Source organism: Diceros bicornis, chromosome 13 (genome assembly GCF_020826845.1).
Source record: "Diceros bicornis minor isolate mBicDic1 chromosome 13, mDicBic1.mat.cur, whole genome shotgun sequence".
NCBI classification, from domain to species: domain Eukaryota; kingdom Metazoa; phylum Chordata; class Mammalia; order Perissodactyla; family Rhinocerotidae; genus Diceros; species Diceros bicornis.
In genome coordinates, this window is record NC_080752.1 from 42,279,124 (window position 1) to 42,306,149 (window position 27,026).

General features: G+C 46.8%; 1 protein-coding gene across 1 annotated transcript; it reads left to right on the plus strand.

Annotated features, from left to right (window-relative positions):
- The first annotated feature begins 12,360 nt into the window (after positions 1 to 12,360).
- Positions 12,361 to 26,740, plus strand: LIN28A (lin-28 homolog A). The gene is made up of 4 exons (XM_058553319.1): positions 12,361 to 12,482; positions 12,952 to 13,136; positions 22,860 to 23,044; positions 23,833 to 26,740. The coding sequence occupies exons 1-4, from the start codon at positions 12,452 to 12,454 to the stop codon at positions 24,047 to 24,049; spliced, it is 618 nt and encodes a 205-aa protein (XP_058409302.1). The 5' UTR covers positions 12,361 to 12,451; the 3' UTR covers positions 24,050 to 26,740.
- Positions 26,741 to 27,026: the final 286 nt, after the last annotated feature.

The window sequence follows — 27,026 nt, forward strand, 5'->3', positions numbered from 1 at the left end:
AGCTGAGTGCAGCCATACACAGCCTTCTTTCCTTCTCTTTGAAGGGGCCCAGATCTGTCCTGCCCCAGGGTCTTTACATGTTGTTCCTTCTGCCTGAAACACGACCCCATCTTCACCTATTTTCCTCATTGTCACTTGGTCAAGATTTAGGCATCTGTTAAGTCTCAGTTTAAAAGTCAGTTTCTCAGGAAAGCTCTGTCTGACCCCCTTTCCCTTAAATTAAATCACTATAATCATTTCTTCACTGTAAACCTACCCTGCTAAGTCTGGGACCTTGTTTGTCTGTCTGTCTGTCTGTGTCTCCTTCCTGCCCACATTTTTGCAGTCTGGGGCATAGCGTCTGGGGCATAGTGCCTGGCATACAGTGGCACTCAAACATTCATTTGAATACTTCAAAAGTATTCATTCACTTTCAAAGTATTCGAAATTCAAAGTATTTTCGAATCAACGAATGAACAAAGGAACTTGCTCCTGGTGGGTGAGGAAAGGGAAAATGTGGAGACAGAGCGCCCGCTGCTGGACATATGGAGTACCACGGACCCAGGACTCCTCTCTGAGCTGGAAGGAATAACGGAGTGGTAAATTTCTTACCTGTGGGATAGTCTTGGGGACCCCAACCTCATGCCAAGGCTCCTACCGATTTATGCCTTCTTACTTCTATCAGCTCCACCACAATACTTCTCCCATCCTTCTGAGCATAGTCTGACCCCTGCACCCATCCTCTCCCACACTGCAGACCACCTCACCCCAAAGCTCCATAGTGACCATCACCTGATCCTCCCCACAATTAATATCCCTCCCTCCTGGACCTTTAGCTTTGAATAAGAATAGGTCCAGATTCTTCCATCGATCTTCTTTCCTCCTCTTCCCTAATCAATCAATCTGAGTGATTGGCTGGGGCATTGGGGTGGATGTGGGGAGGGAACGGTGGGCAGGGAACATGGAAAGTTGGGGGGACGGGGGTGGGTGAATGAGAGTGTTTCTGAAACTGAGTCCTGCTAATATTATGACCAGAACAGTGGATTTGTTCTCGGGTGGATGTGAGATGAGAAGATATCTTGGAAGAGATATTTGCAAAATGGTGAATGAGAAATTCCCACCTATTGCATTGACTGAGAAAAGAGTAAAATATCTACAGATTATACAGCATAATGTTGGGGGCGAGGTCACAGAAGGAGATTGGGCAAAGAGAAATCTAGAGGTTCAGTGATGGAGGAATGGGCTCAGCAGACAAGATGGAGGCTCAGAGAGGAGGTTGGGGGTTCAGTGAGGGGAGTGGGGGCTCAGTGCTAAGGATGTGGGAGAGGACAGAGGGCAGGAGGAAATCATGGGCCAGGGTAAGAAGGAGAAGAGGGTGGGGGTCAAGGAGAGATAGAGGTTGCTCCTCTCTGGTGGGAGGGGGAGAATAGCTATACCTGTGTCGCCCCACAACAGTTCCCATCCCTGGCCCCTCCCCCAGCAGTGCCCCAAGTGGGGCGGGGGAGAGTGACAGTTACTTAATGACCCTTCGTCCTGCTAGCTCTTCTGAGTAGCCTGTGGTCACTGGAGGGCTAAAGGGGGCTGACACCAAAGTCCAGGCTATGGATCTCTGGCCCCAAAGGTCAGCTTCAGGGGCAAAGGGAGTGGTGTTGCCACAGCAGGAGCCCCACGGGACCCCACAACCGTGGGGCTGTGCTGCACAGCCTGGTTTTCATGTCTGCATCCTTGGCTCCCTGTGATCCTCCCCTCCCACACACTAATACACATACCCCACTCCATCCTGTCCTGCCTGAAACTTCTGCCTGTGAGATGTCTCAGAACAGACTCTTAGTGTCTGGACTTTTGAGTAGCTAGAGAGCACAAAAGCAGGGACTTGGATGGACTTATTTACTACTACTCCCACCCCAAGACAAAGCCTTGGGAGTCCACGAACTCATGGGTGAACTCAGTGGGAAAGCACCAGTCTGGTAGGCAGAAAAGACGGCCACAATTTGCCGTATGGCCTTGGGCAAACCACTTAACCTCTATGGATCTGAGTTTTCTTATCAAGAAAATGAAAGGGTTGAATCAGATGAGCTCTAATGTCCCTTCCAGATAAACAATCTAAGATTCTAAGGAGTTAAGTGGGGATAGGGGCTGACAGTAGGAGTTAGGGGTAGGAATCAGGTTAGGTTCAGGAGACAGCAAAAAGAATTCTTGGACTCAGAAATAAAACCTGGGGCCAGCCCCGTGGCTTAGTGGTTAAGTGCGCGTGCTCTGCTACTGGCGGCCCGGGTTCGGATCCCGGGCGCGCACCGACGCACTGCTTGTCCAGCCATGCTGAGGTGGCGTCCTGCATGCAGCAACTAGAAGGATGTGCAACTATGACATACAACTGTCTACTGGGGCTTTGGGGAGAAAAAGGGAAAAAAGAGGAGGAGGATTGGCAATAGATGTTAGCTCAGGGCCGGTCTTCCTCAGCAAAAAGAGGAGGATTGGCATGGATGTTAGCTCAGGGCTGATCTTCCTCACAAAAAACAAAAAAAAAACAGAAATAAAACATGAATTCTAATTTTGGCTATTATTAATCATAGAATCCTGGGTAAGTCATGCATTTATTCATTCAACAAACATCTAATAAGCAATTACTGTGTTCCAAGCTTTGTACTGTGTGCTGGGCACACAATGAGCAAGGCAGACATAGTTCCTGGCCTCGTGGAGTTTACATTCTAGTAGCCAGTGGGAAAGACAGACAAATAGGCAGATATAATAAAGTGGGACAAATACTCTGTTGTAGAAGTGCAGAACACATAACAGGGGTTTGGGGTAGGTGAGGGGGTGGAGGCAAAGAGATCCCTGGATGAAGTGACACCTATGTTGAACCCTAAAGAATGAATAGTGATCAGCAAAGTGAAGTAAGAGAAATGGTGCCTTGGGCAGAGGGGTAAGCACGAGGAAATACCAGGAAGAAAGAGAGAGCAGGGCATATGGAGGCCCTGGAATGCTAATTGAGACAGGAGTGAGGAGTGTAAGTTTGGAGGTAAGTGGTATGGGGGGCAGAGACCTGCCTCACCTGCAAAACTGAGATAAGCACATGCCCATCTTGCCTCCCTCCTTTTCCAGCAGTTTTCCTGGGTCTGGTGAGATAGCGCATGGGAAAACACTTTGTTGTTGGAAAAGCATTGTACAAAGTAATGCACAGACAATGGAAAGAGCCTGCGGATCACTGAGGATCAAGCTGGGTAAATCTGGCTTTTGACTAACTTCCACAGGAACAGTGGGAAATTAACCAAAATTGAGGCATTGACCCTCTAACAAATTTGTCCAAAGTTACACAACTGGGGAAGAGTGGGACAGGAGTTTGAACAGAAAGCTTGGCCCTAGAGTCTTTGCAGAAGAGAGAGAGGACTTGTTCTAAAGACCTCAGTGGGTAAAGGCTATAGAGATCAGCTTCAATTCAATGGAAGAAAGAACTTTCTAAAAATCCCAAATATCCGAGGATGGGCAAGGCTTCCAGAAGCAGTAAGCTCCCTGTTGCTGGAGGTTTGCTAGCTGAGTCTAGAAAATGGTTGATATCAAGCTTGGGGTCTGGGAGGGAATCAACTGATCTGCAAGGTCCCTTTTGGCTCTGAGAGTCTTAGACTCAAGGATCCTGGGTCTCCCTTCTCTTTGCTCCACACCCAACCCTTTAACACAACAGCAGTAGGGGCATCTCTTTCCAGAACCTCCAAGTGCTGCTTGCATTCAGAAGAGGCTGGAGGGGAGAAGGGACAGATTCTACACATCTGTCCTTCTGTTGTCCTTCCTCCACCATAGCCAAACCAAACGGAGCCAATGGCGAGGAGAGGGAAGGAACAGTTCCCTGTCATCTGGAGGCATTGACTCCAGAGTGGCTTACATGGAGTTTGGGGCTGCCTCAGAAGTCATGCAGTGGGGCCGGCCCCGTGGCTTAGTGGTTAAGTGTGCACGCTCCGCTACTGGCGGCCCAGGTTCAGATCCCGGGAGTGCACCGATGCATCACTTCTCCGGCCATGCTGAGGCCGTGTCCCAGATACAGCAACTAGAAGGATGTGCAACTATGACATACAACTATCTACTGGGGCTTTGGGGGAAAAATTAATTAATTAATTAAAAAAAAAGAAGTCATGCAGTGCAGCCTGGTAATTAGGAGCACAGGCTATGGCATCAGACACTTCCTGTCTCCTCCTCTTGAAAATGGAGACAATAACTCCCACATCCTGAGGTTGTTGGGGGATTACACGAGCTAACACAGGGTCTTGACACATGGCACATGGTATACACTCACACATGTTAGCTCTTATTTTGTTGTTGTTACTTGCTGAGAGAATTTGAGGAAGTTATTCAAATAGTCTGAGCTTTAGTTTTCTCTTCTGTTAAATGGGGAGAATAACACCTCCCTCATAGGGTGGTTGGAGGGGCCTATGCCCGACACATAGCAAAAGTTAACAGGTGCTATTTCCCTCCTTACTCTAAAAAAGGCAGTCAGGGATACTTCAGCACTTTGTCCTATTCTCGATCTGTAGCAAATGCAGCAAGTGGGAAGAGGCCTTAGAGATTGTAAATCTACTCTCCTATTTGATAGACGGGAAAGCAACAAGGTCACACAGTGAGTTAGTGACAGAGCTAGGACTAGAACCCAGAATTTCTTACCATACCATTCTACCTCTGTTATTGCCAAAATGTTGACTGAATGCGTGACTGAAGATTGAATGAAAGGAGTACGGGTCTCTCTCTATGTCTTCACAGGGACATGGAAGACTTGCTGATATTGGAACCAAACGTTGTGGCTGTTCTCAAATAAGCCATTCACGTTCAAGCTTCCTTGGTTTCATTTCTGCTGTTCCTGTCCTCTGGAATGCCCTGCTCTCCCTAGTTTTCAAAATCCTTTACAAGGTCCAGTGCAATGCCACCTCCCCTATGATGCCTTCCATACGGTATAATGCGTGTTAGCTTCCATTGTTCCCACAGTGCATTATATATGCTTCTATTATATGTCCCAGCTACAGTCTGATGCATTTGTCTAGTTATGTATCTGTCCTCTCCACTAGTTTTCTCTCCATTAAACAGATATGGAAACCAAGGTTCAGAAACCAATCCTGAATTTGAACCCCCATTCCCTGATTGAAAGGGGGACTCTGGGAAACCTGAGTTTCTCGTTCTTGTTATTAACAAGCTATAAGACCTTGAACAAGTCACTTGGGTTTTAGGTCTTATTTCCACATTTACAAAATGGGGTAGGAGGAAAACAAAGTCTGCAGATACTATAGAACATCTAAGCCTCTTCTGATGGAAGAAGTGTAGATTATTGAATCTGAATGCTGATTCCAGTGTCAACCTACCAGGGTTTGAACCCTGACTCTATCACTTACTCCATGACCTTCACCAAGTTGCTTACCTGTCTGTGCTCAGCTGCATCTGTAAGATGGGAACAATAATCATGCCTATCTCATAAGTTTGGTGTGAGGATTAAATGAGATAATTTATGTAAAGCACTCAGCACAGTGCCTGGCACCTGGTGAAACTTCAAAAAGAATTAACTGTCATAATTTTTATCCCACTGATAACTCTGGGTTCACAACCTCAGAATCTAGAAAAGACATCTCTAATTTCAATATTCTTAAAGCAAGCCAAGTGCCCTTCTTCATTTTGCTAGGGGTCAGCATAGCAGAGGGGCAAAGAGTGTGGCTTTGAAACCATCAAAAAAATAACAGTAAAAACAACACGCTTAGACTTGTAAAGTCTAGAAAATTTCCCTCCCATGCACCCTTTCTTAGGCAGCTACTCGAGGATGTGCTCCTCAAGAGTGAACCAAGAAAGAGGTTGACATGAGGTCCAGGAAACAGTGGCTCTAACCATGTAGTGAGAGGTTGTGAAGGTGACATGGTGACAGCTATGAAGCAAGCCTGGAGAGCAACCAGGAGGGAAGGCCTTAGGAAAGAGGCTCTGGGAAATATGAGAGCTTAGTGGAAAAGATAATATGATGAGGCCCTTGAAAATAATTGAGGATATTTCAGTGACAAAGATTGCAGGGAAGAGAGAAAGGTGATTAGAAAGTCCAGGGAAAATAAAACACAGTATAAGAAAAGAAATTTCGTCCTAGTATACTACTTGGCAATGCAGTGAAAGTTTCCATAATCATGATGATGTAAACATTGGTTACCAAGTTAGTTGAAAATGGTAATTTAACTGTACTGGGAGGAAGGGGAAAGGGGAGGTGCATCCTGTAAGAGAGGTAAGTCCTTATCCACCATAACGGGAAATCAATAGATAATATTTAAAATTGATAAATCAAGGAGCAGAACTACATGCATATTATTTAGAGATACAGAAATATCCTCCAGAAGAAATGACTCACAGAGTAGTTGCCTTGTGAGAGTGGAGGGGGTGGGGTGGTCAGGGGACTGTTCTTCATTATAATTCTTTCAATAGTAATTGATTTTTTTAACCACATGTATTAATTACTTTAACTGTAAAAAAAAAAAAAAAATAAGGAAGGAAGAAGTCTATTGGAGTAAGCTAGACCTGGGATGCACTGTTGGCGATTTGTGAGTCAAGGCAAATCACTTAACTCCACTAGGTCTCTGTTTCCTCTCCAACAAAATGGGGATCATATTAGGATGGTTGAGGACAGAAAGAGATAATAAAACAAAGCACTTAGTGCACACCTGATATATAACCAGCTCTCAATAAACAGTGACTGCAGAGTCAGGGAAGAGTAGGCTAAAGTAGCATTGAGGAAATGACAGCATTTGGTTAGACACCCTGCTTCCTGTGTCCACGGTACCTGACAATCATTGAACACATACAAATGGATACCAGGTGAATGACAGCTGGATGAGTTGTGACCCACAGGCCAGACTGGAGTCACAGTGAGGGTCCCTGAAAGGATCAGCAGCGATGAGGAAAATTACGGTTGGGCGTGGCAAGTTCCACTGCAAGAGGACACCTGGTGAGTTACAGTCACTGGACAGTGGGCTATAGCAGGCTCATCATTTCCTCCTCTTGCCTGTAGCTTGTGGGGGATGTGTCAGAAGGAAAAGATTTAGAGGCTGTCAGGGTGAGGGTCAGAGGTCAGCTGGGGTCAGGAAGTCTATTTCACTGAGGTCACTCTCGTCTCCTTTCAATGTAATGAAGCCATTATTGGTGAAAGCAAGTGCCTGGCGTCCTGCTCTGTGAAGCAACGCCCGCATGGGGAGCAGGACTGAAAGAAGGAAGGGGACTCCCTTGGCTCATCCTCCTTCTGCCAATTCAACAGGCCTAAGAGGTGAGAGGTACACAATCCTGCTTGATGTAGGAAGCCCTAGTCTCTGGATTGGGATGAAGATGACAGCATGGGGCGAAAACAGATTGTTTTTCAGTGTAATCAAGAGTGGGGTCTCTCTCTCTCTCTCTCTCTCTCTCTCTCTCTCTCACACAGACACACACATCATATGACTTTAGAATGTCAGAACTGGGAGAAACAGTTGTCTAGCAACTAATTCAACTCCCTCATTTTACCCTTAAAGGATAAAATTAGGTGCCTATCTTGAGATCACAGAGCAAATTAACTATATATACATTTTACTTAATTACTTGCTTATTAGAATGTAAGCTCTGTGAAGGCAGGAATTTTATCTGTTTTGTTCACTGATGTATCCTCAGTGCTTCAAACAGTGCCACCTGACACATAATAGATGCTCAATAAATATTTGTTAGGTGAGTGAGTGAATGAGCAGATGAATGAACAGCAACACTGCACACATCATATTCCCTTCCTGGTGAATCACAGAGCATATTACCATACTAAAGGCTTTAAAAAATCCTGCACAGGAAACCTAGTATGTTAACTCTTCCAAATGATTTCGCTTTTTAAAAATGGTAAGACGTATCAATCATCCCGTGGAACTAGTATCCTGAGGGACACACTGTGGGAAATACTTTTCTCAAATGCACTCCATCATTCATGTTAGCAGATGGTCAGGGCTTTACCTCCAAACAACCACTCTGGATCCTACACGGAGTTTTCAAAACGCTTCAGAAATGGGAGCTGGATGTAGATGATCGCCTAAAAGAGGACCTGCTTTGGCTCTGGCCAGCTCTTTGATTTAGAAAGCCAAGGAGTTTTGGGGAGGGTGATCAATAGAAATGACAGACTAGAGCTCTGACCCGGGGAAAAGGAATCACAGGCTTGAGTCCTATTTACCAATCATATTGAATATATAGTCTCCTTCCACAGCCTTTTGGCTTCCACATATCTTGTTCCTCATTGGTAAAATGGGGACAGCATCAGTTACAATAACAACATACTAGGACTGTAAAAAGAATGTGAGTTTTGGAGTCAAACATGTGGGTTCAAATCTGCCTCTGCCACATATTAGCTGAGCTACATTATTGGGCAAGCTCTGTTGATTCATTAATCTTCAGTTTCCTCACCTGTAAGGTGGGAATATTAATACCTATTACTCAGAGATATTGAAAGGGTTGAATGAGATAAGAAAAGTGCCTTTATTCTTGACAAATAATAGCTATTATTATTATTACCTATCAGAATATAAGCTCGACAAAGGTGGGATTTTCATTTGCATTTTTTATTGATGTATTTCCAAGACTTAGAACAATGCCTGCCACAGAGGAAGTGCTCAATAAATGTTTTTTATTTTTTATTTTTCTTTCTTTCTTTCTTTCTTTTTGTGAGGAAGATTAGCCTTGAGCTAACATCTGTTACCAATCCTCCTCTTTTTGCTGAGGAAGATTGGCCCTGGGCTAACATCTGTGCCCATCTTCTTCTACTTTATATGGGACGCTGCCACAGCATGGCTTAACAAGTGATGCGTCGGTCCGCACCCAGGATCCGAACCTCCGAACCCTGGGCCGCAGGGGTGCGAACTTAACCGCTATGCCACTGGACCAGCCTCAATAAATATTTTTTAAATGTTGAATGAGTTATTATTACTCAGACCTCTTTCAGCTCTTCCTTTTATGAAGATATGAACCTACACAAGAGGAACTTGGCAAAGTACTTTAAAGGGGAGATGTTCTTTGTGTTGATACTGGACACTTTTGTCTTGTCTAAAGAGCCATTTTTTTTCCTTTTACCTAGATATTACTATTCCCAGAAACCAATACAGAAGAAACTCGCAATACTTAGCTATATCGGGTCTTATCTCCCTAAGTAGACTGCAACTTCTTGGAAGGCAGGGAATGTTTCTTCTTTGCTTTTGGGGGGTACATTTTTGGTCATCATACTATTTAGTGCATATCACTTATCCAATTCCTCCACCAAACTTGTGAGCTAGCACAATGACTGGATCATAGTAGGTACTTACTAAGTTTTCCCTGAGATGTGGACCCAAGAGAGGAAGAAGGTTTGGTCAGGAGTTCCCATCTTCCACATGGAAACAACCCATTGGGGATGAAGAATCAATTATGTTGGGAGCCATGTGTCCCTTCCTAAAGCATCCTCTGCCTCCACATATGCAACTTTAAGAGTTCCTGAACCCCTCTTGGGTTTGTATTGTTTAGACTTGAAAGGGGCAGCCTAGGAGAATAAATATTATGACTATTGCAATAAAATTCATTATTTCAACAAAAGCCTATCCAGGAAACTCTTTTTAGGTGTCTTCTGTGGGCCAGGCACTATGCTACATACTGGTAAGGATGTGGGAGAAGATCCAGAAAGAAATAACACATGAACGGTCCCAGTCCTCAGGGAGCAAATGATCCAGCAGGTTCTAGATCATAGAGACAAGCATGTGCACAATAGCTATAATAATAGTAATAATTTACATTATTAAGAACTAATTATCAGGCAGGCACTATTTAAAAAGCTTTACCTACATGACCTAACTTTATCCTCAAAATAACTCTAAGAGTTAAATATTCTCATTATCCCCACTGGACAGAGAATGAAACTGAGGCATAGAGAGGTTAAAAAAGTTGCTCTGAGTCACAGAGTTGTAAATACTAGAGGTGATATTCAAACATGGGCAAGCGACTCCAATGCCCGTGCTCTTAAGGAAAGCGCTAATAATTAGGAAAATAATTTGAAAACAGAGATTAGTCTCTCTTCTACTCTGGTTTTCTTTGAATCATAAAATATTATCACTTTCTCCTTCACCTTCTATAGCCAAATGCATAGTTATACCCATTTTTCTGAAGAGGAGCTTGAGATATTTGCACTGCTCTCACAGAATCACATACTGCTGGAAATGCCCTCTCTTTAGCACTCAAGAAAGTTCCTTCATTCATCTCAAGTGTATCAGGGTCACTGGGAGCTTGAGAAGAATCAGGTTTTCTGGGAAGGACTTGGAGGTGAGTACTCAAAAAGGCATTCTCGAAGCTGGGAGCTGAGAGCCAGGAGAGCGTGGCTTTATTCAGCACCGTGGACAGAGCTCCCAGAGCCCTCAGGACCCTGGACAGAGAAGCTGGTCAAGCCTGCCGCGGGAACAAATCTCTCTTGCGAGTGGACCAAGCGAAACTCCCTTTTCCCTCTCTTTTCTTCAGCCAGACGTCAGTCACCTGCTCCTGAATCTTAGGAACAGAGGTAGGGGAATGAATATATGTTAAGGGCGCTACTAACAGGAGGAGATAAGACTCTTAGGTGGGGAGGATTATATAAATAAAAATGCTTTGGCTGATGTACTTGGAGAACTCTTGGAAGATCTAAATTAGGGTCCTCAGTTGGGAGTGGAGCATTGCTAACGATATTTGTTAATGATATGTATTTCTTAGGCTGAGTAGCAAAAGGCCGCCGCTGTCCTTTTTATTGCCCAAAGTCATATTCCCCATCCCTTACACTTAAATTTAGTCTCTTGGAGAGCGCTCCATGTAGGAAAGAGGGAGAAATAATCTCTCCACAGCTCCTTGCTCTGCTTCCCATCTCCCCTTCCCTACCCCCACTCATCCCCTTTCTCTCTTTCTCAAATACACACGTGCGCAAACACACACGGGCACAGGATGAGAAGCACGAGAGGTTCTGCACATTTGGTGGAGAAGATTGAATTCAGAGCAAGCGGACGCCCCCGAAAGCAGGCTCTGTCCCTTTAAATGGGTCGTAGCAGTGGGGGAGGGGAACTGGCCGGAGCTGGCATTGTCCAGTTTGAACCGAGCACCGGAAGTGAAGGGGCAGGGCCAGGGCCGTGCTCTGAGCCCCGGGGCCATTGTCCATCTCCGACCAGGGCACTAGCCACCCCCCTGGCCAACCCTCTTTATCTCCTAGAAGGGGAGGCTACTTCTTCAAATGAGGAGATCTCTCACTCCAGTTCCCCCCACCAACTCCACTATGGGGAGGGGAGCACACTCTAGGATGGGACTCTGAAACCAGGAGGGTCTGGAGCCTAAGAGTGTCTGGAGTACTGGAGGAAATGCTTCCACTCGCCTACCCACTTAGTCCCTCTCTCAGCAAGGGAAAGGGACAGGGTGGGGATGGGGACAAGATGAGGGCGGCTGGCAGAGAGGAACACACTACAAGCCTCTTTGGGTTCCTACTGCTCTCCCAGGGAGCTCTACATGGGACCAATTTTAGACAGATTTGGAAGGAAAGAGGGAAGGATTCTTTACACAGAATCAATTAGGAGTGCTTTGAGAGATCCAGAAAAACTCAGTCGGAAACTTAGGGAGGCAGAGGCATTCAGTTAGTCAGAGACAGACAGACTTTGAGAGGCAGCGCCTTGGAAAGGACCAGAGATCAGCCCTGCTGGGTCTCCAGCCTCCCCGCTGCTTCCCTATTCCAGGCTTCCTAGTGTCCTGAACTCCAGGTCTATCTAAGCACACGAGGGTGGGGGGTGAGGGCGGGTCAGCGCCAAGCAGCCGGGTCAGCTCGGAGGCCTGAAGGGGAAGGGAGGGGGAGGGGAGCTTAAGGGCTGGGGGAGGGGGAGGGCTCATCCATTTCTCCCTTGACAGGTGGTTTGTGTCTCTGATTGGCCAGCGCTGCCAGGCTCACACCTCCCTCCCCCAACTCTCTGGAATGTATAATTATCTGCGCGGGGGTGGGGGTGGTGTGTGAATGTGGGGGGGAGCAGTCACGTGGTTTTAAAACTACCACCCCACAGGCCCCCCACCTGTATGCTGCTTTGGGGACCCCCACTGAAGGCCTTAAAGTGCAAGATCCCAAATTCCGGGGTAGTCAAGACTTCTAGGTCTGACGCCCCCGTCTCCAGATGTGTGTGTGGGGAGGGGGTGTCAAACCTCAAGGTTCTGAGAAGGGACACCCCAGAGGTGTCAGAGACCGCAGCGGTGGGGGAGGGCCGGAGCTGGAGCCGGAGGGAAAGGGAGGGGAAAGAAGAGGGAGGGGAGGGGAGGGGGCTGCCCGTGGGGGGTTGGGTCATTGTCTTTTAGAATTTGGGAGCCTTTGAAAAGCCGTGGGCCCTCCCACCGCTATTGTGCTGGGGAAGATGTAGCAGCCTCTTCTCCGAGCCACCCCTTTGCCTCCGGACTTCTCTGGGGCCAGCAGCGGCCGGACCAGAGGCCCGGGCCGCAGGCTCAGTCGACTACCATGGGCTCTGTGTCAAACCAGCAGTTCGCAGGTTCGAGCGTGGGACGTGTTGGGGACACCTTAGGCTGCAGGGGCGCCCAGGAGCCACATAAAAGGGAGGTGGGAAAGTGTCCCCAGGCTGGCCGAAGGACCCCAAGTCCAGGCAGCCTCTTGCTTCAGGGGGCCATCCCTGGACTAAGGAACCCTGGTGTCCCAGCAGTGTGCAGTCCGAGGCTAGGGGGATGCGGGGGGAAAGAGACGAGGCGGGGACTGTCTGGCTGTCTGTCCCCGAGCAGCATGTTGTGGGAAGAAGAGCAAAACTTTGGGGCACCACTGGCCTCAGTGTAAGCTTGCGGAGCACGGAAGGCGGCCAGGACAGGTCGTTTCTCGCTGGCTGCTTGGTAGCTGCAGCCTCCTGGGTGACCACCCACGCGGGCTGGACACTGGGGTCTCCTTGCCGGGTCTCTGAGAGGGCCCTCGAATTCCGTGGCCCCCCAGCTGAGCGCCCTCCCAATCTCCAGGTGGCTGCGCCAAGGCGCCGGAGGAGTCGCAGGAGGACGCGGCTGGGGCGGCAGAGGAGCCCCAGCTGCTGCACGGTGCCGGCATCTGTAAGTGGTTCAACGTGCGCATGGGGTTCGGCTTCCTGTCCATGACCGCCCGCGCCGGGGTCGCGCTCGACCCCCCAGTGGATGTCTTTGTGCACCAGGTGAGACCAATTCTGGTAACTTTGCCGGGGGAAGGAGATGTTGGCGCGCATATCCTAGGGTAGGCGGGCAGACTCGGTTAATTGGATTGAGGGAGATAAGGGCCCTCATTGTGCGTTCCCATCTTTGCCGTGGCACCCCAGTACTGAGTCCCTGGTAACTCCAACAGGACGGGAGTGCAGGGCAGAGCCGATTATCAGCACCCCCCACCCCTTCCGGGAACCCCTCTGGCTTACCACGTGTCTTTTACCTCTTTCCCCTGGGAAGGGGCCAGGGGGCAGGGAGGTGACCCCATGTGGCAGAAACTAAGGTTGTATTGTGCTTGCCGGTGGGGGGAGGGCGAGCAGGCTGGTCAGGGAAGCACATGCCTGGCCAGAGCAGGGCCTTGAGTGCCCAGCGCCTTTCACTAACGTGTGAATGGAGCTCCCTGGGTGAGTGAGAGGGAGGAAACCCTGCTCCAGGACCCAATGGTGGTAAAGCTTAGAAATCAACCAGGTCTCCTCACCCAGGTAGTCACCCAAAACTCAAGCCCTGGGACCTGGGTGGGTTTGGCAGATTCTTGAAGGATCTATTTGGTGACTTGAAAGCTCCTCCGGAGGACCCATCTCAGGCACACAACACAGTTCACCGGCTGTCCAGTTTGGTGGCTTTTGCTGTCCAGTTCCTACCAGGAAGGAAAATCTAAGGAGCCCAGGCCTTAGATTCCTGGACCAGGCTGGGAGGGAGTTAGGTTGCAACCCCAAGTTCTCAGTTAAAGCAAGGCAACCCAGTGGGAGTGAAATTCAGTGTCGCAGGGCAGCGGGTGGAGGGAGGCTAGCCTCTGGACCTATTCTTGGCTTGGCATTTATGGCCCCAGACAGCCGTTGATTGCTGTCCTAACATTCTTGGCCTCAAACAAGGAGTCAGAGACTTAACATTTCCCTCCTCCCTGGCCTCCCCTTCCTCTCACCCCATCCTGAATATCTTAGAAGCATTCCGGTGGTCCTGGGACACCAGCCACCCGTAACAACCATGTAAAGGAAGTTGCTGCCTGTGTCCCTTCCCGCTTTGGAGCTTGGGGCTAGACATGGGAAGAAGAAATTGCTAATCCCAGGTCCAGGAGGTTGACACCCAGGCCGGGCAGGGAGGGGTTACTTCGGGGAGGTTGGCTTTAGGAGCTGTGGGGGAGGGGAAAGGAGGATGTGGGGATTAAGAGTTGGAGCCTGAGGGATGGTATTCTGGAGGGGGAGGGGTGGAGAAGGGAGATGCTGGGTGGACTAGTTGGAGGCAGCAGGGAAGTCTCCAAGCACAGCTCTCAGCAACAACATGGTGGGGAGGAACAAGGGAGATGGGGACCCGCCAGTAAATGTTGGCAACTTGGGGTCACTGGGATACTGGAACATCTGCCAGGAGGGCCTGCAGCAGGATGCTTAGCTAGCCTCTTGCTGCACCCTGTTCCTCCCCCACCCTTACTCCCATCAGACATGTAGTTCTGGCTGGTGGCTTTGCCCCCTCCCTGTCTCATTTACATATGTGAATGATAACCCACAGGAAGTAATTGTGGGAGAAAGAAGGGAATTGGCCTCTTTAGATCTATTAAATCACTTTATTACAGGAACCAGCTTTGAATGGCCCTCCTCAGCGGGGTGGCCAGCTCCCCCACTCTCCCATTTATCTGATCACAAAGAGATTAAAATCTCTCCTGGTCTGGAGATGGACTGGACAGCTTCCCCAATTTGGGGAGGCTTGGAATAAAGGAGTCAGACCCAACATCTTGCCTTCCTTCTAAAGGCTGCTAAATAGGGAGGGGCTGAGGGGAACGTAGCCCCTCATCATCTAGGATTCCTTGGTGCTATCCAAATCCCAAGGAAGATTTTCCTGAGCAAATGGATCCACACCTCAGCCCACTTAAACAGGATCGAAAGCAACTGGGAGTCTATTGGATGGCATAGAGGAAAGCAGGGACCTTCAGATTTGGGGAGTAGAGCCCACACCAAGCTCTTTCAGATGGGTTAGCTGGGAGATAATCTGGACTTTGGGGTTTTGGAATGTCCAGGGGTATTCCACAGTTGAATAAGTTATCAAGAGGGAGTTGAGCTGGGATAAGGAATCAAGAATTTGTCTACCACCACCACCCCCCCCTCCTCCCCACCCCAAACAGTCACAGAGGACTGGTGGAAATTTCCTGAGCCTTACCTGGCAGCTCTGTCTTTACGATAAGCATGTGACTAGAGCTTGGGTTGATTCTCAAACCCTAGCGTAGCAGGAAGTTAGACTAGTGATTCCAGTCCCTGTGCTTGAGAAATCTGAAATGTCTCTCTGGAAATCTAATGCAGATGCAAGATGATCCTTAAAAATTGTCCTGGAGAAGAAAGTATTCCCAAAGTGGAGGGAGGGTAAGACATTCTCTTTAACAAGAAAACCTCTCCTACTTTGGCTGCTGGTGGCGAGCACCCTGGAGTTGGGGTGCGCATGGTGAGAAGAATAATTGTCCTTAGAAAACACTGCCAAGGGAGGGGATCAGGGAGTCCCTTTCTAAGGAGAGAGGAAGGGGGAAAAGCAATTTAACATTTCCTTTTCCCTTCCAAGGTTGGGCCTATTGGTTCCCAAAACACTGTTCTCTACTCCCTCATGAACACTTTATGCCCCCACAGGAGTGTGAAAGAAAACCCACCCTTAGCCTTTAAAAAAAAAAAACCCAGACAGCAAAGAGATTTCTCAAACGCTTTTACACAGCCACAAGTCTTTGGATCTAGAACTCTCTGCCTGTCCCTGGGGTGTAGGGGAATTTAAGAATCTTAATAATGGCAGGTGGCCAGCCCTTAAATCAAGGTTTCTCAACCTCAGCACTACTGACATTTTGAGCAGGATAATTTCTCGTTCTGGGCATCCTCCATTTGTGACAACCAAAATTGTCTCTAGACATTGCCAAATGCCCCCTGGGAGGCAAAAATCATCCCCGGTTGAGAAACACAATTATACAGGGAAAGCTGGAGCGAGAGAGAGCTAAATTATCTCCTGTTTTCCTGAAATTCACCAAGAATTCTGAACTCTCCATGGCCATTTTAGGCTTAACTCATGCTTCCTACGGCTCAACTTCCAAACCCCCAAGATTTGTAGAAATCTGAAAATGAGAAAAAGGCTCCCTGCTTTCTCCCGCAGCTCCTCAGAACTCAAATATGTTTAAAATGGCTTTCTGGCTAAAATGCTGTATTAGAAGGCTTGGAGGCAAAAGAAAAGCCCAAATTTGACCCAGGGACCGAGTTTGGGTTAGGAGACAAAGTTTTCAATACCGAGAAACTGTTGAAACTGCCGAGGCCACGTGGCTTGCTTTTTCTGAAAAGGATGATTGCCAGAGGTGAGAGCCACCTCAGGCAATGTCTAGACTATTAGGACTCCCGGGGTTTGGGGGAGGGGAGAAGGTAAACGGATCTTTCTCACCTGGTTTACAACCTTCCTGGTGCCCCTGCTTACTCACCTCATGTCTAGTTAGTGATGTACTTTTGTTATCCTCTCCCCTAACCTGTAAGCTCTTTGAAGAGAAGGACTAGCTGTCTGGTTAGTTTTCTAGTACACACTTGGTGGGCTGAAGAAATGAATACGAAGGAGTAAAGGGTTCCTGAAGAATCAGGAGTACGCTGACAGTTTGGGGTCTTTCTCAGCAGAGGTCTTCTCCAGAGAAACAGACTGGAGATAGGGAGGGAATGTAACTGATAGCTGCTCTTTCTGGATGGTGTCTAGAATAAGACCTGGCACTCAGTAGATCTACCATGAAAGTTTGTGGCGGGAACGTCAACATTGAGCCCCAGATAGGATCCTCTTGTTTTCATTCATGGACTGGAAGCCACAGGTTTGGTGGACATTCATTAGTTATTTCATTTCCAACTTAATAGGAAAAATCTGTTTTTTTTTTTTAAGTGGATCACTTTGATTTTTAGAAAGTTGGTAGAGAAGAACATGGGTTAGTTTGAGCATTATGAGATCTTCTTGGGTCCTTCTCTTTCTGGGGAGACATGCTTTCTAGACAATGTCCCGAGAAAGGGCTATGCCACCATCCTGAGCAAAACTTCCAATATGAGAAACTTCTACCTTATAGTTGGTGGCACTTTACTGCCTGCCCCATAAGTGGTTTTCAGTGACTTTACCCAGGGCAAGGTCCTGTCTCCAACATTCCTAATCAAACTATCACAGTCCCTACTCGACTGGAATTCCCTGTTTTGGGGGAAAACTGCCCTAGGCAAAACCTCCACCCCTCCCTTCTTCCTGCAGGCATGAATAACAATTACTATCTATGTTAAGTCTGTCTGGGAGGTCAGAGGAGGTGGGGGAGGAGAAGGAGAAAACTGTCAAGAATAGTCCGCAATTAGTACAGACTAACTTTAAATTATCTCAGCTTGGAATTACTTAATTCAGACAGGAAACCAAAGTCCAAGGAGAGTGAATGGCTTTTGTCAACAGTAGAGCACAACTGGGTTTCTGGCTCAAAACTCCAGGATCCTATCTTTCGCACTCCTTGATTGGGTAGGGGCTGTGTGTGAAGTAAGCCCTCCATCTTTATAGGGAACCACCCTGGGCTGGGTCCTCATTAGAGTTCACTCCCCTTGAAACTCCTTCCTGAGGACAGAGGGGAAGGCTCCTGCCCTAAGGAGGTTGGGGGATAAATTTAGGTGAAGTCCTCTTTACAGTTCAGAACCACGCAGCTCCTTCCTTCTGCTCTATGCTCCCTCTGGCTCCCTTTGTACAGACAGGCTGATGAGCAGCACCATCTGGTGGAGAACTCCAAGCAGGAGCTGGTGGTCCTGGCTGTGTCGGAGCAGAGGTGATGTGGGGGGTTGTCTGCCTGCAGACTTTGGTTCTGGACAGATCTCTTTATCCCATCCTCCTTGACACACACATCGAATAAATGGCTTCTGGGAGAACTGGTTGGTTTCCTAGCCCTACCAAACCCTACCTTCAGGAATGAAGCCCAGGACAGACTGTGAGGACACCTCAGGACTAAGTCATTAAAATTACTTTCATCTGCTTTTTACCTTTTAAATACGGCTATCAGGAAGTTTTAAAATATATATACGCAACTTGTGTTATGTTGCATAACCCTAGCCATAGGGTCAGGCTAGTTGCAATCAGCCCCTGTGCCTCTCACTGAATTTGGGCAAAGTGCTTAACCCCTCTGTCTCCATGACCTCAGCTTTAACACGGGGTCATAAGAAGGACTACCCCACCGGCTTGGTGTGAGGCTTAAATGCTTGACAACGTGTAAAGTGCTTAGAACGTTGCTTAGCCTACAGTAAGCATCAATAAATAGTAGTAATTTTGGATAGCAGAGATTTTAGTTTAATCCACAAATGTTTGTGCACAGCTAGGCACCTAGAAATGAGGGTAGAGACATGCATTAGATAGTCTTGACCTAGAATGGCTGTTGGTGTTGCAGAAAAGCCGGGAACCCCAACTTTGATCCCTGGGTCCCAACCAAGGGTCCTGAAATTCTGACTCTGGGTCGTTCCTGTAGAAAGGAGTGATGTGACTAAAACTGGCAAGGTTAGAGCTGGACGGGGCCTGGTTGTCATTAAGTCTGATCCCCTGCTTTTACAAATGATTCAAGAATTAGGGCTAGGACCGGCCCCGTGGCTTAGCAGTTAAGTGTGCGCACTCCACTGCTGGCGGCCTGGGTTCGGATCCCGGGCGTGCACCAACGCACCGCTTCTCCGGCCATGCTGAGGCTGTGTCCCACATACAGCAACTAGAAGGCTATGCAACTATTGCATACAACTATCTACTGGGGCTTTGGGGGAAAAAAAAAAGAATTAGGGCTAGTCCAGCTTCATAGAGCAAGTTGAAGGAAACTCAGGCTGCTGTGTGCTTTTTACTCCACTACATTGCCTGAGTGACCCTAAGGTCCCTTCTATCTCTAAATTTACAGAACCATAAGTTGATGCTGGGGGAAGTTTAGAGTAGGCAGCGGTTAGGTATTTAGGGAACAGAAGGCCTAAGGCCTTCCAGGCCATCCAAAAAAAACCTGCCTCTTGCAACTTTTCTGTCTGATTAAATGCCATCTTCCCCTACACAGTGGGCTGCCACCCTCCTACCTTGAACAAGTTGGGAAAGGAAGATGGGAGGCCTGCCTCCCCCACTCATCTTTAGAATAATTTATCTGAGTAAATAATCCTAATTCAGTTTCCTGTGTAAAGGATTTGACTGAAGGCCCCCGAGTGGATAGGGGCCCATGTAGTTCCATCCCCTGAAGGGTGGGATGGCGGGTCGAAGAGAAGAAAAGATGGCTGCTGGTGGTGACTTTGGAAGACCCAGCAAGCTTGACTGGGGAAGAAAGGTGTCTCTGTATCCATTTCTCTCACCGTGACCATAACCTCAACGTGGAGAGGAAGGAAGGAACTGATGAATGTGGTGAATGGGGGTGGGGGGTGAGTCAGGGGGGAATCTGCAGCCTCTGGAACTCCAGGAATCTGACCACCAGAACCAACCAGTGTCAACTCTTTGTTTCCTGGGGCTGGGCTCTATTGGGGGAGCTCAAGCCTTGCCCCTCCCCCCAAGGCCTTTTCTTTTTTGGAGGGGATGGGGAGAGGGGCGGGCCCTGTTTTGTGTGTGGTTAGGGGTGGGGTGGGGGTGGGAGCAAGAATTTCAGGCTCCTTTCTGATGCAGGCCCTGTGAGGCCAGCTCAGTGGGGTTGCACGGTGATTACCTATCTGATAAGAGAGGAATTCAAACTATGTGTTTTAGAAAGGAGCGGGAGGTGGGGCGGAGCAGGGAGCCACCCCTGGAGACCACCAGTCTGAATCTCAGACCGGTTTTGGTGAGGTGCCTGCAAGGTTTTTTTTTTTTACTCTTTGAAAGTCTTAAACAGACCTCAAATCCTCCAATGATGGAGTGGGTGACCTGAGAAGACTGGTCAATTTCATATAGTCCCCATTTATATCATCCTGTCCTCACAGTAAGTATATGAGGTGTAGCTGGAGGAGAGTGCAACCCTCAGTAAGCTGGAGTGCAGAGAGGGGATTTTTTCTGAGTTTCCACAGCTAGTTAGTAATAAAAACCAGAGTGAAAATTTCAAGTCTCTTGACACTTGGTCCTCACTGTTATCCGGCCCTGATCCAGTCTGAAGAGGTTGATGATAATTGCCACTCACTGAAGATTTATATGTTAACTACTTTTCATGTATAAAACCTCACGGCAGCACCATAAAATTAGTATTGACTCCGTTTAGCAGGTTAGCACAGAAAGAAGGGAACAGGCCCTCCAACTCCAAACACTTGTTCTTAATGACTTATGTGCTGGATCCCAGTGAGAACTGGGAGTGTCCCAGCCTAAGAGCCAACTAGGCAAATGGGAGGAGCTGGGATTACCCGGGTCAAGAATGCTCTTGGTCTAGCTTCTCCAGCACCTCTTGACTCACTGGCTTGTCCCAGCTCAGTAAGAGACAAGTCAAATCTCAACTTCAAATTCAGGGTAGTTACTGAGCAACAGGGGAAGGGAAAGGGCATTTCACCTTTTTCTTCAGTGTTTTTGTTTCCTGCTTTAATGCTCTACCCCCTCCCTCACATTAGAGGGGAAGGGGGGTCAGCACGTCCCTGGCTGTTCCTGTGGGAATAAAAAGTGAAAGGACCCCCAACCTTTGGAATATTCTGTGATGGAAGTGGTAGACGAAAGCTACAGGTAACAATAACGTGAAATATTTATTGAGCACCTGTGCTTGATATTTCCATGCCTGCATAATCTTCATTGGAGCCTTAGGCAGATAGTTTAGTGTTATCCCATTCTCTGAAGGATCTGAGGCCCAGAGGTGAATGATTGACCAAGGTCACACAGCCAGAAATTGGAAGAACCAGCATTTCATGAACCTAAGCCTGGGCTCTTAACCAATTACCTCAACGGGAGGTTTGTCTTAAGCAATACCATCTAAATTAAAACAAAAATGCAAATGATTGAGGAATTGGGTATCCCATTTGGCGAAAGAGCATGTTTCACCTAAGTCACAGTTTGAAATATCCCCCCCCCACCCCCAGCATAAAATAATGCTGCTTACTTGTGTTTGTTTGAGCCAGGACTAGGTGCACAGTGATCTCTTAAGCTTCTCTGAACCCCATTTTCTATGATGACTGCACCTTGTTGACATTTGACACACTCTTGGGATGTTTCACTATAATGGAGGAAGCCATAATGAAGTCTATTCTGGGTAGGGTCTGGGAGAAGCTTTCACTTCCACTAATGTGTTGCTGTCGATGCAGTAAGTGGCAAGGTGGAATGGGCTGTGAGCTTCAAATCAGGAACCCTGGGTTCTTCTGACCCTGGTTTTGCCACTCAACTAGCTTTGTCAATAACTCCCTTTTTTTTCTTTTTTGAAGACTGCTGGGCTCTTTGCAAGTGTCAATATTTTTAAATTTTGGTAAGAACATAACAGTGTTTTAATGGGATTGTTGCACACATTCTTCTAAATCTTTTTTCTTTAACAATATTATCTGGTCATCTTTCCAAGTCAAATAATTAAAATCTACTTCCTTGTTCATGAATTCATCCAAAAATGTGCTAGGCATTATTTAGGTGTCAAAATGCAAAAGTGAACAAAACAAGGACTTGACGTTGTTTCTCATGGCTGCATGGTAGATTTTTTAACCAATGCGATATTGAACAAATGTGTCATGCTAAGTCCTCCTGGAAATTACCTACTTATATTCTGTTCAGTGATTCTTTTTTCTTACTGATTTATAGTAGCTTTTTGTAGTTTTATCAGTCTAATTATCTGTCTCGACTTTTTTAAGGTTTGGTTTTTTTTCTTAGTATTTAAATATTTAATTCTGCCGGGATGTATTTCGCATACAGATGATAGAAAGTGTAGAATTTTGGCTCATTTCCAAACGGATAGCTAACTTTCTCAACAGTATTTATTCAATTATTTTCCTCACCTGCTGATTACTCTATATATACTTGGACGTCCTAATGGACTTTCCCTTATAATCTACTGATCGTCTGCTTGAGTCATACTCTTTTTCCATCAACTTTCAGCAACATTATTTTGATATAATTTCAAACTTGGAAAAAGGTTACAAGGATACTAAAAACTCCCATATAACCTTTACCCAGATGCACAGATTCTTAACATTTTGTCCCATTTGCTTATCATTCTTTTTCTTTGTATAGATACCTTCTTTTTTTCTTCTTAACCAAAAGTTGCAGACATAAAGCACCTTTATCTCTAAGTATTTCAGTATTTTCTAAAATAGGGTCATTCTCTTACAAAATCTCAGTACAATGATTAAAATCAGGGAATTTAACCTTGATACATTTGTCTACATTCCATATGCAAATTTTGTCAATTGTCCTAATATTTTTTCCTGTTCCAAGATCCAGTCCAGGATCATGCATTGCATTTAATTGTTCAGTTTCTTTACTTCTTCAGGCTTTGTCTTTCATGACCTTGACATTTTATATTTGATTTCTTATAAATGCTATGTTTAAGAATTTTCCTTCTGTTCTATTTTACTTAGAACTGTAAATGAGAATAGCTGCCAAAAAATGTTATGGTATCTGTTAACATAATGATCTTTGTTAATGTCATGTAGATTTCTTGTTCTTAATTGACTCTTGAGTCACAGTTTCTTTACTGATAAAATGGATGTGTTATCATACTTGTTCTTCCTACTTGACAGGAATATGTGTATGCAGTTTTTTGTTTGTTTTTGGTGTAACAATGGTGTGATAATAATGTTAAAATCTACCATGTTTCCCCTCCCCAGAGTAAGCTGCACATGGAGGGCTTCCGGAGCCTGAAGGAGGGTGAGGCAGTGGAGTTCACTTTTAAGAAGTCTGCCAAGGGCCTGGAATCTATCCGAGTCACTGGCCCTGGTGGGGTCTTCTGTATTGGGAGTGAGAGGCGGCCCAAAGGGAAGAACTTGCAGAAGCGCAGATCAAAGGGAGACAGGTATGGATTGGGAGGCAGCTTATGTGGGTTGTTAGGGACATGCTGAAGGTGGGGCGAGCTCTCCCAATCTTGCCCCTTTCTAGGACCAGGTTACCAAAGATGAAATGAAGTCTGTGGTCCCTGGCAACATCTGGTGGTGGGGTACCTGCCGTGGATGTGGGAGACAAGGAGAGGGCAGTATGTGAGCAGGGCACTCGAGATGACCTAGCCTTCTACTTGAAACAAGTAATTTGCTCTGTGAGCTCTAGCCTCCATTAACTGGGGACAGTGATACAAACCTCACATGATTATTTTAGAACTAAAGGAGACCATGGATGTGAAAGGGTAAGTGGTCAGGACAAGACGGTGCATCTGTACCTGTTGCTTCTTCAGGTCTCCAAATGGCTGGTTTCTTTCATCTTAGCTTTGTGCTCCAACAGATCATATTGTCTGACTCCTTTGATTTCTTCTATATGTTTAATGAATGACAAGTACAGTTTTTTAAGGGTATGGTAAAGTCTTAACCTATCCCCCAAATTGCAGTTCCCAGTTGGGGTCTGTGATTTTTATTGGTATCTTGGTATTTTCAAGTCGACCTGAATCTGAAGCTATCATCTAGACAATTAAAGATTTATAAAGGACTTAGAGATATCTAGTCATACTCCTCCTTTTATAAGTGGGGAAATTGGTCTTCAGGAAGGGAAGTGAGTTTAGAACAACCTAGACCAGAGGCCAGGTGTCCTCACTCAGAGGAAGGCTTCCGATCTCTTCTCACTTTCTCTCAACTTGACCTTTTTGCTCTGACCTAGGTGCTACAACTGTGGAGGTTTAGACCATCATGCCAAGGAATGTAAGCTGCCACCCCAGCCTAAGAAGTGCCACTTCTGCCAAAGCATCAGCCATATGGTGGCCTCATGTCCGCTGAAGGCCCAGCAAGCCCCCGGCTCACAGGGAAAGCCAGCCTACTTTCGGGAGGAAGAAGAAGAGATCCATAGCCCTGCCCTGCTCCCGGAGGCCCAGAATTGAGCCACAGCGTATGGTGGCTATGCTTTTGCGATCAGGAAGTTTCGAGGAGCAGACATCAATCGGCAGAGCGGAGAAGGTGGGGACAGGGTGGGTAGACGGCAGCTGGCACTGCCATGTACCTCAGGCCGGAGTTCACAGCATCACCCTCTCTTCCCTCTTGGTGGGAGGAAGGGGTGAGGCAAAGGAACTCCAACCATGCTCTATCCAAAGGCACACGGGGGCTTGGGGGAGGGGCAGCCCTCCCAGCATGCTTTATCTGAGTCTCTATCCCCAAAATCTCAAGCTTTTGAAAGTGGCCTGGACAGAGAAGTTGTTTTCCTTTTAAAGAAGGATATGTAACAATATTTCCCACGGCAGAGTGAAAAGATTAAGCATGAGACCAGACTGGACCCAAACCCACAAGCCACTAGATTCTATTGGGAGAGATTCTCTCAGGGGTAAGGCAGGGTTTTTCCACATCTTTTCTCCTCATAACCCACTCTTGGGATAGGGTGCTGAGAGCTATCCGAAGCAGTGGGTTGTGACGATAGGCAAAAGAGGTGGTTGGGGGAACAGCTGCAGACCCGCTTCTCCTAAATTTACTCCCACCCCATTCTGGGCCAATACAATTTTATTTATTTGCTCCCTTGGGTAACTGCATCTTGGGTCCCACTTTCTCCAGGATGCCAACTGCACTAGCTGTGTGCGAATGACGTATCTTGTGCATTTAACTTTTTTTTTCTTAATATAAATATTCTGGTTTTGTATTTTTGTGTATTTTAATCTAAGGCCCTCATTCCTGCACTGTGTTCTCAGGTACATGAGCAATCTCAGGGATAAGTCAGCAGCAGCTCCAGGTCTGCACAGCAGGAATAGTTTTTGTTGTATCACCAGGGAGAACAACTATTTGGAGTGCACAGCCTACTGAACTACCTCATTTTTGCCAATTAGAGCTGGCTTTTCTGCCATAGCGTCCTCTTGAAACCCCTCCACCGTCAACGATTCGTGGGAGACTAGGTTTTAACTGGGTTGCCCCATGACTTGATCTCCTACTGGAAAACTGGAAATTGGTCTGAAGAAGAAGAGGTGATGCAGAGAGGTTAGGAGAGGCTGGGCCAGGGGAAAGGCCCAGCGGTGAAGCCAAGGTTAGGTGAGAGCTGTCCATACAAGTGATAAAGAATTCCTGTTCCAGACCTCTAATCCCAGGGCACAGGACTTGGTTTACATACCAGATCCATCCTTCACTAGATTGGGCTAGGCCTACCATGCACAACAGGATGTATGTGTTTTTGTAAAAAATGTGAGTTGGTAAGGATAGGTTCTAAGAACAATACCTCTGTACCCATCTTGAGCCGCCCAGGGATGGATATTCGAAGCAAGGACAAAATCCTTAACCTTTAACAATTCTGGGCTTTTCCTCCTTGGCTTCCACAGAGACCACAAGTGATGGCTTCTTTGTGGTGCTTGGAGCCAGTGTCCTGCCCTGCTGCACCAGTGATGAGTATTGTGGTAGCTAAAGGAGAAAACGGGGTTTCGTTTACATGCTGTGAGATCACCGCAAACCTACCTCACTGTTGAAACGGGGCAAATGCAATAGACCACATTGGGTGATGTGTGTCTGATCTGGGTTCTAGTCTCCCCCAATTGCTGCCCCCTCTAGTTATTGTATTTGTCTGGGCTTTGTAGGTCTTCACGAGTAGCTGATTTGGTGATTGCTAGGTGGCCTCGTTTTGTGTAAATATAATGTGTTGGTCTTCTCCGTGTTCATTTGGGGTTTTATTGTTTACAAACTTCTTTTTGTATTGAGAAAAATAGCCAAAGCATCTTTGACAAAAGGTTCTGCACCAGGCAAAAGGATCTGAAATGTAAGCTTGGGGGACCCTTCTTCTTGTGGGGCGGGGGGCTTGAACCATCCTTTCTTTTGCGTTTCCCTTCTCCTATATCCTATTTTGGACCAGATCTTCTGTCCTAAAAACTTGATTCCTACCCTACCCCTTCCTCTACTCCCCCATCTCCCTAAAAAAAAAAGCCCACACACCTACACATTTAATTTGTGGGGTGTCTCCACAACTCTTAAATGATTTGTGCAAAAATCCTGAAGAAGCTAAGAACCCTCCATCCCTTGTTCCCAGTCTTCTAAGTCAGGACCATTCCTTGATGTGATTCATGCCCAACACTTAGATTGCTGTGTTTGGATGGATCAAACCTACTTTAATCTCTAATCCTAGGGTAAAGAGAAGCAACGAGGGGACCTTCCATGTAGAAAGTGGGGTCGGGAGACCAAAGAAGGGAAGGTGAATGTATATCCAAGCCACTCAGGAAACTTTAATGCAAGTGCAAGAAACTTATGTCAAAGTGGCCACAAGATTGTTTAATAGGAGACGGACGAATGTAACTCCATGTTTACTGCTAGAAACCAAAGCTTTGTGTGAAATCTTGAATTTATGGGGAGGGAGGTAGGGTAGGAAAGCATGTACCTGTCTGTTCTTTCCCTGATCCCTCGCCCTCATTCCTGAACTGCAGGAGACGGAGCCCCCTTGGGCTTTGGCAACCCTGTCACTGGGGAGTGTTTATTTGATGGTTGATTTTGCTGTGCCGGGTACTTCTTTGCCATTTGCTATCATTTTGTAACACACATGCTGACCTTTTTTCCTTCCTTCTGTTTTCTCTGAGAAAATACAATGAATAAATAAAGACTTATTCATACTGAAACTGTCATCTCTTTGTTAGATATTTAGGGTGCTTTTCTCCTCCCATAATTCCCACCTTCTTGGATTGTGACTCCGAAGTCAGAAGAACCATTAAGTACTCTGTCCAGCCATTTTGTGAGGAATGAATCTTGAAAGTCCTCTTAGCACCTCATTACAGTGAATTTTTGTTTCTAGTTAAGGCCTCTTGTCCTTTCCTTGGAAGCTGCCACATTCAAAAGGGGATTAGGAGTTTGGCATGCATAAGAATGGGGTTGCCTGTGCCACTGGCTGGGATGAAAGGATGGGGC

Excerpts from the sequence above, each read along its gene's own strand:
- LIN28A (XM_058553319.1), top strand. The coding sequence starts at position 12,452 with ATGGGCTCTGTGTCAAACCAGCAGTTCGCAG. Across the intron at positions 13,137-22,859 it reads TGGATGTCTTTGTGCACCAG|AGTAAGCTGCACATGGAGGG; the intron begins GTGAGACCAATT and ends TCCCCTCCCCAG. Across the intron at positions 23,045-23,832 it reads CGCAGATCAAAGGGAGACAG|GTGCTACAACTGTGGAGGTT; the intron begins GTATGGATTGGG and ends GCTCTGACCTAG.